Here is a 15,872-nt window from a genome sequence, read left to right as displayed (position 1 = left end):
ATGTATGTTAACATCATGGACGTAGCGTACGTAAAAAAAAGTTACATTTATTCATCTCGTAGACGATGCATGATGGACCGAAAAACATTCACAGATGGGATATTCTTCATAGCCTTTGTGGAAGAGTCATCCCCTCATTAAAAAAACTTTCTCTTATACATACGACTCTTTAAGTTTCACTCAAGTGGTGGTACGAAATGCTTCAAATTTTCAAAATGTCTTATTAATGTTAAGAAGGATCATAAGTTGCGAAAGCTCTTAGTTGCTGATTTTGCAAAGCTTTGCTCGGTAGTTCCATGAAGGCATTTCATTGTCAAGTTCCTCACACCCAGGATTTACGTTTTCCTCTGTTGTTGTCGAAGAAACATTATAAGTATATACGAGTAATTGAAATTTTAATTTCCTCGGAATTTTCTTTGTCATTAGTCTCCTGAGTTGATCAGATGCAGTCCGTCGCGAATCCCTCTTCTCCACCAAACCCATCACCTCCGACGAAAACTTGAAACACCTCCACCTTTTGTTCAATATATTACAATCCTTGTCTCACCATACAGTTTTTACACCTACGTCTTCCACAGGCATTATGTAAGTTAGTCCTTGATGTCTTAACACATGTCCAGTCGTCCAGTCCATTCTCCTTGTCAATGTTTTCCACATGTTTCTCTCTTTATCCTTTCTGAGGAGACATATCTTATTCCTTATTAGATCTGAACTGCCTACTGTGGTATTCACCATCGCAGTACGTAATTCCAAACGCGTCTCGTCATTTCTCACTACCTCAATAGCCTACTTATTTCCACAATGACTGTTCCGAGCATTCCCGTTACACTTCAGTTTACTCTACGTCATTGGCGTTTGTTTACTGTCGATTCCGATGAACATGATTGTAATTCTAGCACTGAACTGTTGAAAGTAACTTACCCCCTGCGTTACCTTCCTATTATTGATGAATCCTGCCCCCATTACGCTATTTTTTGATGCTGCTTATATTTCACTATATTCTTGGACTATCTTTCTTTTAAGTTTGTTGTCTAGGATCCTACGTAGAAACTGACTGCTGTTCTCGTTTCCGTCACAGTACTGCCTAACGTCCCCGACAAGGAAGTGCGAGGGCTCCATTCGGTTGTTTTCATCCTGTTGCATCTACCGAATAGCAGTTTCAAGAAATGACTACCGGAACTACATCCATACTCAGTTAAGGAGTTCACGAAGAATACAACGCCCTTGTCTCATAACGGATGCTCCAACCTGAGATCTATGGATAGTAGTACAGCAATCTAGATTCATTCAGAAGAAACATGAAGCAGCCCAACAATTCATATTCAGCTTTTTCGTGATTGCCCCAAATCGCTCCAGGCAGCTATCTTCGAAAGGGCCGGTCGATTTCCTTACCTATCCTTGAAACTATCCGAGGTTATCGACGAGACTTAATGAACACTAATCTTCCTTCTTTACTTTTTTTGAGCAGTCAGTGGTTGTGTATTGCATACGCCTTTAGGTTTTACTGTTAGTGAACCGGTTTTGGTGGTTTAAGCGACTGTGTCTACTTTCTGCTTTACAGCAATGACAGACACCGGCAAGTACTTTGCGATCACGGCTGAGGAGGTGGCGTATGTCAGGAAGCAGGTGGGCACCAACGAGGAGGACATCAAGACGGCTGTGACGTCCCTGCGAGAGTGGCTCAGGATGCAGCCACACTTACCAAACGCCGTAGGTCAGTACCCCTGAGGTCATATATGACGCCTTCGTAATGTGCGTACCGTCATCGTAACTGATGTAACTACTCAGATGTAATGCCTTTGTTCATGCAAATATTATTTCTCTCTTCCATTTCCATACCAGGAACAGCGCTGATTTACTATTTTTTATTGATTTCCCTCCATGTTTCTTCACATTGTGTAAGTGTAAACGTGACTGAACTACAATTGATGTGGACGAAGTTTCCAGAATGAAATATTCACTCTGCAGCGTAATGAGTATGCGCTGATATGAAACTTCCCGGCAGATTAAAGATTTCTAATAAAGTTTTTTCTTGATAACTGTGGAAAAGAAGGGTATAGTTTCATACACAGCTTCACAAGGAACTATGTTCGTTTCAAATTTACTTCTGTATTACCACATCACCCTCTCCATGTTAGTTTACGAGAAATATTGAGTTACGGTATTCAGCTTTACGTTTTATACCCAAATTTTATGTTCCTATTTCCGTAGGTTATCTGTTCAATGATTAAGAATGCTCCGATGTGTTATTGCTCTATTTTATCTTTTGTACTATGTTTAGCAGCAAGTCGTATGTGGAACACAGTATTGTGATTTTGAGTCCATTTAACATGTAACCATGACTCACATATCAGCTAAAACTGAAAAACTTACATCTTTTATTACCAGTTCTAGTGTCGGAAATTTTGCATGGCAAAATTTTTGTCGATCTGATAATAAATTATATACGCAGTACACTTGTCCAAATATATGGAGTGTTGCTAAGTACATTTAGTCTTGAGTTTTTGGCATTATGCATTTATTAGTTGCTTCAGTAAGACATGACACATGGACGAAATCATTCCCTTACTTAAGGCCATAAATTTGAGTGCATTAGGCTAACCGTGATGAGCTGTATTTATTTCATGTGAGCGCTTGCGTGTTCTGTTTCCTGTGTCGTTAATGTCCTGGCTTATGGTGGCTATCGGACAATCTGTGTTCCAGACGGCTCCCTCATCGAGCGCATGTACATCAACTGCAAGTGCAGCATGGAGAGGGTCAAACTGGGATTAGACGCTTATTTTTCCCTGAAAAACAGAATTCCCGAGTTTCTAATGAACAGAGATGCAAGAGGAACCGACATCCAGTTTGCAATGGAGCACATGTGAGTCCCGACTCGTCTTCATCAGTTTAATTTCACGATGTAGTTATTACTAATTAATTCAGGAATTTTTGCTCATTACTATAATGGATTTATTATCCTACAGAGAACATGTACCAATGTTTAGACTGTAATCATGTGTAAGGGTTGTTATCTTGTAAATTCTCAACGAAATCATGATATTACACTTTTGTTGAGAGTAGTAAAGTCTTTTGTACAACCAAAACAGTTAAAATCAAATGAAAAAAGTGTTCTATATTTTATAAGCAGTTCAGCCTTCTAATTCGTCGGACATTTTTAAATGTGTATTTCGGTGTCGGTGTTCGGTAGTTTGGTTAGGTTGCTTGAAATGGTACGCACATTTAAAAACTCGTAGAGAGAAACGAGTATTTATGAACGTTTAATCGTATTATCCGTTCAACACAGATAAGTAGTAACGAATACTTTACTGTTGTGAAGTAGAATTTACACTGTTTACGTGCCTCTAAATTTCTTAATACTGCCATCGCCTCCTCCTTCGTGCGTACATTTATTCTTCACCATTGTTGACACCTGACGCTCACTTTCTGGGCTCACTCAGTTTGTATGATAGTCCGAGTCACAGTTCTATCCCACCAAGAAATTTCGGAAGAGAGCACAGTACATTGTGGCCGAAGGATTCATTCTAGATGCGTACTTCGTTGTTTGTTGCGGAATGAGTTAGCGCAGCGGTTAGAACACTGCACTCCCATTCAGTAGGACGACGCCTCAAACCCGTGTCCGTCTTCGAGACATAGGTTTTCCCTCATTTCCCTAAATCGTTCCAGCCAAATGTCGGGATGGTTCCTTTTAAAGGGGACGCCCGATTTTCCTCCCTATCCCTGACACAATCCTAGCGTACGCTACGTCTATATTGACTTCGATGCCGACAGCACGTCAAACCCAGTCTTCATTCCTTGTTTATTGTTTGTTGCTGTATTTCGTAAACTGTAACTTCATGTTGACTACATGTATTATCCTCTTTCCCGTGCGTATGGATTAATAGGAGTATAATGTCTCCTACAGCAAAATGATGACGATGCCACGACTCACAAAGGACGCGTACCGCGTCCACGTCATCACCGCTGTGGACGAAGACTCAATGAATATAATTTGGGCCGCATATGGTAAGATCCTGTCCATTGCTATGGAAGTTATGTTCGTCGAGGACTATTCTATTGGAGATGTGTGCATCATAGACATGGCCAACGTAAATGGTGGGCACGTAGTGCGGGCGGACATCAACATCATCCGCAATCTCGAACTCTGCTACAAGGTAATTTCAGTAACCTATTACATTCATACCTAACAGACTGAAAGTGTAATATTTAAGGAACTTTCGGACCTTAAAACCGTTTACCAGACTGTAAATAGAACGCAGGTATCAAGGATCATGTATGTTCACCTAATAAATTTGATGCCCAGCAGAAATATAGCAGGAAGCGAACCTCCCGCCATAGAAATTAGTTACTATATTGAGGTGCGCGCTTGCGCGTGCAGCTGTCTGATCACAGTGCAAAGTATAACTACAACAAAAAGAATGAAACACACTGAATAACAAATAACAGTCATTTATTAAAATCATATGTACACAAACAAATATTCGGCGTCAGTTCGAGGAGAAGGTGTGGCAGTGATGTACAAGTTCAGAACCCAAGTCTCAGTCTAGCTCAGTGGATGATGACTATCCAATCTAATTGTAGCTTACTTTCTACTGGTATTGCTGGCAGCAGGCTCAGTTAACGGCTAAATTTCTCGACACTTGGTGATTATTGCAAACATATGATGATAATTCTTCATAACTGCTGGTGACTCGCTGATGGCTTAATTAGAACTGTGTGCCAAATTGAACTAGAGTTGTTGGCAAGTGAAATGACGACTGGCCGAGGGAAGCAGTGCAGCTGCTTAAATCTGTGGTTTGCAAATGAAATAAATGCACTGAATAACATAATTTGAGGGTCACTTTTTCGGAACTCCGTAATTCATTCCCATTTAAACGAAGAATTTTGGAACACCAAAATCGTCCTCTCTACAAACACAGAAGTGTGGCGATCTGGGACGTTACATTTGGGCTCGACGAGTCGTTAAACCAGAAGTGTCGATATCTGCTCCTAAACGGACAGGGCTCAAAGGTTCACGAGAGGTGTAAGACTACGCTGCCGCTCTTGTCCCTACTAATGGGAATGTGAAATCGGAAGGGTGCCAGGAGGTTGTCTGCCTGCAGGCGCCTTGGACTCAGTCAAAGGTTGTATGTCTATAGGTGTGCTAGTGGCAGAGAGAATGTTGCCGAGTTGGGTGGTCTTAGAGGGATTATTTGACATTTCATTTACACATATGTCTTGTTCACACATCTCTATGATCATGTCACAGGAGGAAGCGAAACAGGCGGGCTGAAAAACCATAAGCATACTCTGCTGCTTTGGATCACATATATATAGTCTACCGAATGGTACTGAACAGTCCCTTGAGGGTCCACCCGGTACACAAGACCAGACATTGCAGTAACAGTATAAAACAAAAAGATGTCGTGATGTTCAGTGAGGTTTCATATTCTGGATGTCCTTAGACAGGGATTGAATTGTTTGGATGGGGGATGGAGGGGAGTGACAATGTTTTCCAATAATGCCATTCTGTTGCCTATTGCCCTATAATCTTTCGTTTTCAACCGCGAAATTATGTGATCATGCCACACACATTTTTCTCATTCCAGCAGTCATCTGCTTAGAATTCCCATTTTCGATTAAATGGTTTACTATTGCGCAATTTTGATCGCCAAATTTTGGGGTCTCACTCCGTAAATGATCTGGCGAATTTACGCTGGGAGCTCTGTAACATTCTGTTTGTGGGCTATGTGTTTATATGGGATGGGCAGACTAAGCATGTCCTAAGAAATATTTCATGCACTTCAAGACAGGCAACGCAATTTACATCATCCTTGCCTATGATAGATGATGTAACTGGTATTGCCTATCTTAAGGTGCGCGAAATATTTTCCAGGCCATTTCTACTCGTATTTTGCCCGCCTTGTATACGGAGGAGGTGAGTAGGCAAAAGGTGGCATCAGAGAATCGACACTTAATGCAGTGGATCATAGCTGACTATATTCAAGCACAAATTAATAGATGGAAAATTTAATAGTTTCCTTTTTGTTTGTAATCACTATTTGCATTGATCCAGTAGAACTACATTTACTATAAAAGGCAGTATAAATGGTATTTAAAAGTACAGATAACAGCTTTGTCAGGAATCATAAAAACAATTTTGAAATTTTTGTTTAGCCTGATTCTAGCGTTGAAGGCTTCCTGCAGTGTATATTTATGAGATGACAATGATTTAATATGATGATAGTTATAAATTCATTATTAATTTCAACTATAGTTTTTTACCCGTATTCAATTGCTTGGGTCGAGGAAGCGTGATACCCTGCAACATCGGCACTAGCACTAACAGCCTTACACAACATGCAAACAAACTTATACTTTACGGCCTATGTGGATCACCACGTATCAGGTTTGACGCACCACTAAAGGTGTGTATTGTGTTCCAGTAAACGTTAGTATTATGTGGTGTTTATACAAAAACTGGCCATTTATATCGGATACTCTCACAAATATTCGCATGTATCTTTAAAGTGTCATGTATCAAGGAAATCAGAAAATTATGTGCGCAATTAAAGTGTTATCACAGTTTTGTTGCGTGTAGTCGAAATCTAACTGAATCATTAGGTAAATTTAAGTTAAGTCCAAATGGCAATTCTGCCTGCAACAGTAGGACAGTTACCCTTTTTATATACAACTGGTCTTCAAAACATGGAAGATAGCGGATAATTTCAATTATATCACAAGGGCATAGAGAATGCCAAAGACGAACATAGCATGTTGTCTTAGATTCATAGAGAGAAAGATGTTGTTTTGGTAAACCTCGCCTACTCCTCAGTTCCTCACGGCTGACGAGCGAATTATAAGGCAATTCTCCAACCCTGTCAACTTGCCAGTACCTGACTGGCCTTGACTGGCAACTTCAGGAAGCTTCCCCTACGTTCCTGGAAAATCACTTAGCGTTTCTAACGGTCGACTAATTACTGTTTGACAGGTCTTGCACTCAAAATAAGCTGGCCAAAAATTGCTCTTGTACAGATGTAATGTTGAAGTAATTCCCATCTCATTATCGTCAGAGTGCTTTTCCTTTTGTTGTTGTTGATAACAGTGTTCGGACTGGACTGATGCGGCCAAGCCACGATTGCCTTAGTGGCAATTTCTTCATTCCCGAGTAGTATATGGAACAAAAGTTGGCAGCATTTATTCTCTGGATGTGTTCCAACCTCTGTCTTCTTCTACAGTCAGTCACCCTCAACTCACTCTAACCATGGAAGTCATTCTCTTAACTCATATTCTGTCATCCTGCCCTTTGTTCTTGTCAGTGTATTCCGAATGTTCCTTTCTTCGCTGAGTCTGCGGTGCACCTTCTCGTTTCCTATCCTATTAGTTTCATTTATTTTGAACAACCTTCTGTAGCACCACCTCAGAGAAGTTTCAGTTTAGTCCTTTTCCTGTTTTTCTACAGTCCATGATGCGACACTATGAGATGCTCCAATCGTACATTTCCAGATATTTCTTCTTCAAAATGAGGTTTTTGTTTGATACTGTTAGATTCAGTCAGGAATTCTCTCTTTGTCTGTGCTAGTTTGCTTCTTTTTTGTACATCTTGTTTAGTTCGTCATACATTACAGTGCTTCCAAGGTAGGAGAATTTCTTATCTTCGTTTACTTCTTGATCCTCAAGTCTGGTGTTACGTTTTTTGCTAATCTCAAATCTGCCACTCCTCATTATTTTCGTCTTTCTTCTGTTTACTATCAATCCATACTCAGTACTCATTAGACTGTTCATTCCATTCAACACGTCCTGTAATTCTTCCTCACTTTTATTCAGGATATCAGTATTATCAGCGAATCTTAACACTGACATCCTTTCACCCTGAGTCTTAGCTCCACTTCTGAACTTTTCTTTGATTACCTTTCACTGCCTATTCGATGTAAGGATTGAACAGTGGCGGCAACAGACAGCATCACTGTCTTACAGACACCAACACTAACAATTCGTTCTTGATCTACCATGCTTATCGTTTATCTTGGTGCACATATAGTATTTTACTCGTATTAGCTTTTCATTGCCCTTTTTCTTCAAATTTGCAAACATCTTGCAACATTCCGCACCGTCAAAAAGTAGTTTCTCTAGGTCCACGAAATCTATGAAAGTGTCTTGATTTTTCTTAAGTTTTGTTTCCGTTATCAAGCAGAGCTTTAGAACTGACTCTCTGGAAACTGTACCTTTCCTAAAGCCAGTTCCTTAATATTGTTTTCTGTTGTTCTGTATGTTATTCCTGTCAGTAACTTTGATGCTCGTTCTGTTAAACCGATTGTGTGATAGTTCTCACACACGCCTGACTTTGCAATTCTCGGGATTCTATTTTTCCGAAAGTTTGATGCTGTGTCTCCAGCTCACAGGCAGCGCAAACCATCTTTAATAATCGTTTGACTGTCATCTGGTTCACAAAAAATTACTTACGTAACTTCATTTTTTAAAACTAATATTTATAACTTTATGTCTACACCGTGCATGTCGAGGGAAGACAATGGCGTAAATGGTCCTCTTGTCTCTCTTGTATTTCGAGTTTAGAGTTAATATCACAGGATAAGAAGTTAGTATCTTCTTAAGTCCAAGGTATTTACTGTACGATGGTTGACAACATGTTTCAGCTTTTAACTCTTGTAGAATTATTCCTTGACGACGCTCTCGTCAACGTACAGGATTCTTTCCTTTACCAATCGTCGAGACCTCATGACTTACATGCCTAGCGCAAATGACAGTACTCATCGGATCACTAGCTCCTTGTATCTGAACAAGCATCTTATCACCACTTCTTCACTTCGACAATCAAGGATAATGTAGATCATGTTCCGACCTCGTAAGTAGCTACCGCTTTAATTTGTCTAATGATGCCTCTCTCCACGTTGCGTTGTCTGTTTCTAGTTCTGTCCAGTCTTTCGTCATAAAGTCTCTTGTTTTTTGGTTGTTCGAAATGATTTTGCCGACTGAGTTTGATTCCACGGTCATCGCTCCGACCTTCGTCTTGTGAACAATGTCTGTTTCTTGCATCAAGTCGCCAGCTCATCGTCTCCAAGTCGCGTTCTCGCTTCCCGAGCACGTGGTCCCGGATTCGATTCCCGGCGAGGTCAGAGATTTCCATCGGGGTCGAGATGAATGAGTATTTGTGTTGTACTCATCATTTCATCATCATTGATGAAAGTAGTGCTACTGGACTGAGTAAAGGCTGGGAATTTGTACGGGCGCTGATAACCGCGCAGTTGAGCGCCCCACAAACCAAACATCGTCATCATCTTGCATCAACTTATGTATCTTTTGACTGAAACAAATTCTGTAGTTTTACCGTCCTTTTTATATTTCTCATTGTCAACTGTTCGCATATTCTCGCTTTCCCCTTTGTTTTAATAATTGCCATTCCAAGTTGAATATTATATCCGTGACGCTATCTTCCTTACTTGGCGTTAGTACAAAACAGCTGTCTTTCTTTGAAATTCTTAGGTGTCCTCCAGCAGTCCAATCTGTCAAACACCCCATACTGCACTGAAATAGTCTTGCAAAGGACGGAGAGGCGTAATGTAGGCAGTCTACTTAATACAGCTGTCGCATCTTATTTCTGCTAATAAAGCGGAGTCTTTGGTTTGCCTTTCACACAACATTAGCTATGAAATAGATGCAATTTAAGTTATTCCCAACTGTAGTTCCTAGTTATTTGGTTGAATTGAAAGCTTCAGATTTGTGTGATTTATTGTGTAACCGAAATTTAGCGGCTTCCGTTTAGTACTCATGTGTATGATTTCATTCTTTTCGTTATTAAGGGCCAATTTCCATTTTTCGCGCCTTATAGATGTCTTGCCTAAATCCATTCTTTGATATAATTTTAGACTTTTCATCGTTGTCAAATATATACCCTAATACTTGAATATTATGATATGGGTAGCTTCACAGACGCAGTTTGTTTTTCCAGTATTACCTGTCATTCTAGATAATTTCATCACCTCCGTCTTTGCCCTACTAATATTGAGACCAACCAACAATAGCTTCGTCATGCATCTTCAGTCTACATATACATCTACATGACTGCTCTGCAATTCACACTCACATACCTGGCAGACCGTTTGTCGAATAACTTTCACACTATTTCTCCACCGCTCCACTCTCTAACAGCGCGCGAGAAAATCGTACATAATTATCATTCAGTGAGAGCTGTGATTTCTATTGTTTTGGTAGAATGATCATTTCTTCCTGACCATTTCTTCTGTATCTCATTTGTTTTTAGCTGTTACTAGTACATCACATGTGTAGACCATTTACTGCTTCCACTCAGTCGCAATCCTTGGAACTATATTTGTCTGTCTGCCTCCTTCATATCTTTCTACAAAACTGGTTAAAATTATCTTTCTTGGCAGTCGGATTACCTGTAATGCGTCTATGACTCTTCTACTGAAACTAACTTTCACCTTAGTACGCTTCGTACGTATTTCCACGGCGCCAACGTAGTATTTTCTCTACGTACAGTACAGTGTGTAAGGTGTGTCGTTGCATGTTATCCGCTGCGAGTCGGTGTTCATCACTACACTGGAGTTTTTACGTATTACTAGTTTAATCATTAAAACCCTGAACTCAAGAGAATTTTAACTTTTTTCTACTTATGTTAACGTTCAAATTCGCTTTTTCTATTTACTTGTAACTAAAAAGCATTCTTTTATATCATACTAAGCTTAAGACTTCAGCCTTCAAAAGACTTTGTGCTCTAATTAACAAATCTGTTATGTATAGACTGCCTACTGCCGGAGGCTTAAAGGACTTCACTTCGTGAATGCATCGAAGATTATGGATTCAGCCATGAAAATTGTTAAGATGGCGCTGTCTGAGAAGTTGCAAAAGAGGGCAAGTATTATATATCCGTATTTGTTTTCTACTTCTGCTTAATATAAGGGAATGTCTTTGGATCAATCAATATAAATTCTAACATTTTACATTCAGGCCGCGCACAGATTTTTCTCTATGTTTACCTTCATGATTCACACGCACCACTGCAAGTTACAATATTACATTTTACAGTATACGATATACAGAGTTGTATTACGCTACCATGTCCAAGTAAATAACTACGCAATACCACTGCGTGAAAGGTGCCTCGTTTTATCGCTTGCGATGAAATTCTTATGTTTACAAATTATTTCCAAATAGTCAGTCTAGGAAATCTCTTAAGCTTAACAAATTAATGATAACAACACACATTCAGATACAATACCAAGAGTCGGTAGAGAAACCGATAACTAGAAAACAAAAAAATCCAGATAAATTACCGCGCTGGTGCACGATCCGAGACTCTAAAATGTTTACTTATCCAGAAACATTCCTAGCGGAAAATGTATCACACCTATCAGAAAAATTGAAGCCAAGTAAAGAACAGTATTTTTAAAAACATTTTTAAATTTACACATTTCCAGGCGCGGTTTCAGATCTTTATATAATATGACTAGTTTCGATCGCCCTGGATCATATTCAGATCTGAAAATAAAGTAAAGCTGAATATGTATTAACGATTATTTGACAAAATGTAGCCAAACATGGTACACAGTTCTTGAATTTATGTATGTAGTTGCGTCAGCAACCCGAAATGTCTGTATCGGAAGTACACACCGGTATACTGTTGTACGCCAAACTGTGGTTCATGTTTTAAGTCCGTAACTGATAGAATGAGAGGAGAGGGGCAAAAATGGAAAGTGGAAGGGGACAAAACATGGAAAAGGGGAACTGGATTTTCGATAGCAAACTGAAAGGGAACGAGCTAGCACGTAAATATCGTTGATGGCACTTAATTAGCACTGATGGTTGCTAATGACATCTACCGGATACTCCCAGGCTGAATTTGCTGTGCATATTACGAGTGTGACGTACTATCGAAGTATTATGTATGTAATGAACTATCAGGCTTTTAAATAATCTAGATATATAATATTACGTTTACCAGACGTTTTTAGGGTAATGTCTCATATTTTTCTGCTGACAGGTTGTGAGAAGCAACATCCCCAACGTCTTACGCAGATAATTTGTTGCTGCTAGTAATGTGTTATTTAGGACACTGTCATTATTTTCATATCTTTTTGCAGTGGTATACATTAGTGTTCGTTAATTTCAATTTTAAGAGAAGTTCGAGTATTCAGGTAGTTCATGACTGTGTGGCAATGTCTCAGTGGTATACTAGAAAGTTTTTGGACTGTTTTATGCCATACTGCGTGTTTGTTGCAGGTGTTCGTGCACCTTCCAGGATCGACATCTCTGTTCGATCATGTGCAGCGTGACTGCTTACCTGACGAGCTGGGAGGCACTGCTGGCCCTGTTGACAAACTAGCGTGTAAGCAACTCCTCTAACTGTTCAGCAAATTCGTCAGCGGCTGCCTAACAACTGTATTTAAAAACCACCTGCTGCTTACCTTAATTATTTCGGCTAAGCCGGAAATAGTTTCACATTACGAAACACAGTACATAAGGGTTTTGGATTTGTTATGCAACAAAATATTCCCTGCCCTGGTCTCTAATACCCCATGTAATACATGTAAAAGTACAGGAGGCATTATTTTTATTTTTCCACAACGCAGAATATATCATTTTACGCAGCGCACCTCACAAAACATCTTCAGCATTGTATAGTTGCCGCGGATGGTGTGGCACCTCCTTCTCCCAAAATTTAGGCGCGAAATTAATTAAATGTGGTTGAATACCAAGCGGTACGTTCAACAATAATTTAATTCTTACAGTTTGTCTCGGGTGGACAACTGAAACAAAAGGACTTAAATAAGAATCTCCTGGATAAATTTTAGTTACTAGAAAAAATGCATAATGGAGGCCCTAGATTTAGAATCTGATTGAATTAAAAAACGTGTATCTCCGATATGGGCGCCTCTCGTAAAACAACTGAAATAAAACGATAAAGCAAAGGTTAAAAATTTGTCTCAGCTTTACACAGTGATTTAAAAATTGCACACTACCTACCGATATTAAATACTGACACTACGATACGAATTACGCTCTACCTTTTATCAATGAACTAAAAGCCGAATATATTTTTTTCAGTTATCCCAATACTGCAGGCACTGTACCTCGCAGACACAGCTGCCTTGCAGTTTTCAAAACACATTAATGTCAACTACAAAAGTCCTCGCACAATGAGGAACCAGTCAGTCCAGAACGAAAGCAGTTCAGCGATGAGTATTACAACTTCTTTTCCTTCCTTTTTCTGTGATAAAGGCGAGTCCTACACCCCGTGCCTCTTCGGTCACTGTTCGGCGATTCCATTGCATTGATATCCGTTTCCCCCGACGAGAAGCTGTGTGGCTGCCGAGACACGAATTGATATTTTTTCAACGTTATTAGTGAAAGGAGTCTTCCCTCTACCATCATTCAGTAACAGTTTGGCAAACATTAGCCAAGTTTTAAGACTGAAATTAATGAGTTTGCGGAGAATAAAAAAAAAATTGTAGCTGTATTTTTACAGTTGTATTAGGTCAACGAGACTATTTCCAAATTCGATATCACACGTCTTCGTTGCACTTCAGTTCAGCATCTACTCGAAGACTCCAAAAGGCAAAATACATATAGATATTCTACAACAATTACTGCACCCCTCTATTGGACATCCGCATGATTGTTAGTTTGTATACGTCAGTGTTTCATGGTCTAGATCACAGAGAAGATTGAAGAACGACTGCGCTCCTCTACGAGCCACAAAAGCCTAGTAAATAATTGTGAACTGAGAAACGCTGCTTGAAACAAGTATAAAGGTAAGCTTAAAGGTTATGCTTACGCAAATACAGCTCTACCACATATAGGCACTACATTATGTATAAATCAGAGTGCAAAGAACTGTTATTTATTAATTTAATGTCTTACGTCAGGACAAGATTTCACTCATGCAGTACCTTTCTTCCACCACAGTTGCTTAACAAATAACATTTACGGTATGACAAGCAGTATTAGAATGTTATGAATGTTATAGTGGTAATGTGAGTAAATAAACTGAAGAGACAAAGGAACTGGTACAAGCTGTCTTATGTCGTGTATGGCCTCCGCGAGCAAGCAGAAGAGCGGCAACACGAGGTGGCATGGACTCGACTTAAGTCTGAGGTAGTGCTGGAGGGAACTGACACCATTAATGCTGCAGGGCTGTCCATAAATCCGTAATAGTCCGAGGGGTATAGATCTCTTCTCGACATGACGTTGCAAGGCATCCCAGATAAGCTTGATAATGTCTATGAAGTTCGGTGGCCAGTGGAGGTGTTTAGTCCTAGAGCCACTCTGTAGCAATTTTGAACATGTGGGGCGTCGCATTGTACTGTTAAATGATTCAAATGGCTCTGAGCACTACGGGATTGAACATCTGAGGTGATCAGTCCCTTAGACTTAGAGCTACTTCAACCTAACTAACCTAAGGACATCAAACCCATCCATGCCCGAGAAAGGATTCGAACCGGCGACCGTAGCAGCCGCGTGGCTCCAGACTGAAGCGCCTAGAACCGCTCCGTCATGGCGGCCGGCTTGTACTGTGAGATTAGCCGAAGTCCGTCAGAATGCGCAGTGGAAGTGAATGGATGCAGGTCATCAGACAGGATGCTTACGTACGTGTCACCTGTCAGAATTATTTCTAGAAGTATCAGTCGTCCAGTATCACTTTAACTGCACACGCCCCGCACCATTACAGAGTCTCCACCAACTTGAACAGTCGCCTGCTGACACGCAGGGCTCATGGATTCATGAGAGTATCTCCATAACCGTATAAGTGCATCCTCTCGATACAATTTGAAACGAGACTCGTCCGACCAGGCAACACGTTTCCAGTCACCAACAGGGCAATGTCGGTGTTGATGGGCTCAGGCGACGCGTAAAGCTTTGTGTTGTACAGTAATCCAGAGTACAAGAATGGGCCTTCGGCTCTGAAAGCGCATATCGATGAGGTTTCGTTGAATGGTTCGCACGCTGACAGTTTCTGATGGCCTAGCATTGAAATCTGCAGCAATTTGCAGAAGGGTAGCACTTCTGTCACCTTGAATGATTCTTTTCAGTCGTCGTTGGTCCCGTTTTGTAGGATCTTTTTCGGTCCACAGCGATGTCAGAGATTTGATGTTTTACCGGCTTCGTGATATTAACGCTACACTCCTGAAACGGACGTATAAGAAAATCCTCGCTTCGTCCCTACCTGGAAGCTACTGCGTCCCATCACTAGTGCGCCGACTATAACACCACGTTCAAAATCACTCAAATCTTGATAACCTGCGATTGTAGCAACAGTAACCGATCTAGAAACTGTGATAGACACTTGCTGTCTTACATAGTCGTTGCCGGCAGCACGCCGTCTTCTGCCTGTTTAAATATCTCTTATATAAATTCGCAAGCCTATACCAGTTTCTTTGGCGCTTCAGTGTAATACTGACTATGGGCATAAAGTTGGTGCTAACAGTACTTGTCTGAGGCTGCGACTAATAACAATAATAGTAATAATAATAATTATTATTATTATTAGAGATACAGATAAGTAAAGGATTTATGGATGTACCAAATAGATGTTTTCTGATACAGCCAGTTCTGGGGAACGGAGACTTATGCAGACTGCACCAGCTAAGAATACTGAAAATGGGAAAGATCTGGGTGGAAAGAAAAATGTACAAGGGAATATACAGCTAACGAATAGATTGCGTTGTTAGATAGACTTACAAAATTCACGTAGTTTATGTAGCACAGAGGACGAAAGTAACTTGAAAATGCTTTGCGGAGATTAGCCAGCACTAGCAACAATTACAGAAAAAGTTAACACTGGTCTCCACAAGTAAACGGAAACAGTGGTAGTTACGGAGTCTGATAGTGGCAGCTACTGAAGCCCCGAGTACTTG

The 15,872-nt window shown here is 40.3% G+C and overlaps 1 protein-coding gene across 1 annotated transcript in view; it reads left to right on the top strand.

The window, feature by feature from the left end:
- LOC126267664 (clavesin-1-like) overlaps positions 1-15,872 on the top strand; it is a 70,686-nt gene that overhangs the window by 54,520 nt on the left and 294 nt on the right. Inside the window, exons 3-7 of the mRNA XM_049972964.1 lie at positions 1,562-1,714; positions 2,704-2,863; positions 3,905-4,154; positions 10,759-10,869; positions 12,238-12,343. Of these exons, the coding sequence (XP_049828921.1) occupies positions 1,562-1,714; positions 2,704-2,863; positions 3,905-4,154; positions 10,759-10,869; positions 12,238-12,343 (780 nt within the window). The remainder of the gene's footprint in view (positions 1-1,561; positions 1,715-2,703; positions 2,864-3,904; positions 4,155-10,758; positions 10,870-12,237; positions 12,344-15,872) is intronic.

Source organism: Schistocerca gregaria, chromosome 4 (assembly GCF_023897955.1).
Source record: "Schistocerca gregaria isolate iqSchGreg1 chromosome 4, iqSchGreg1.2, whole genome shotgun sequence".
NCBI lineage: Eukaryota > Metazoa > Arthropoda > Insecta > Orthoptera > Acrididae > Schistocerca > Schistocerca gregaria.
Note: the sequence above shows the minus strand (reverse complement) of the source record. Positions and strands in the feature narration are given on the sequence as shown.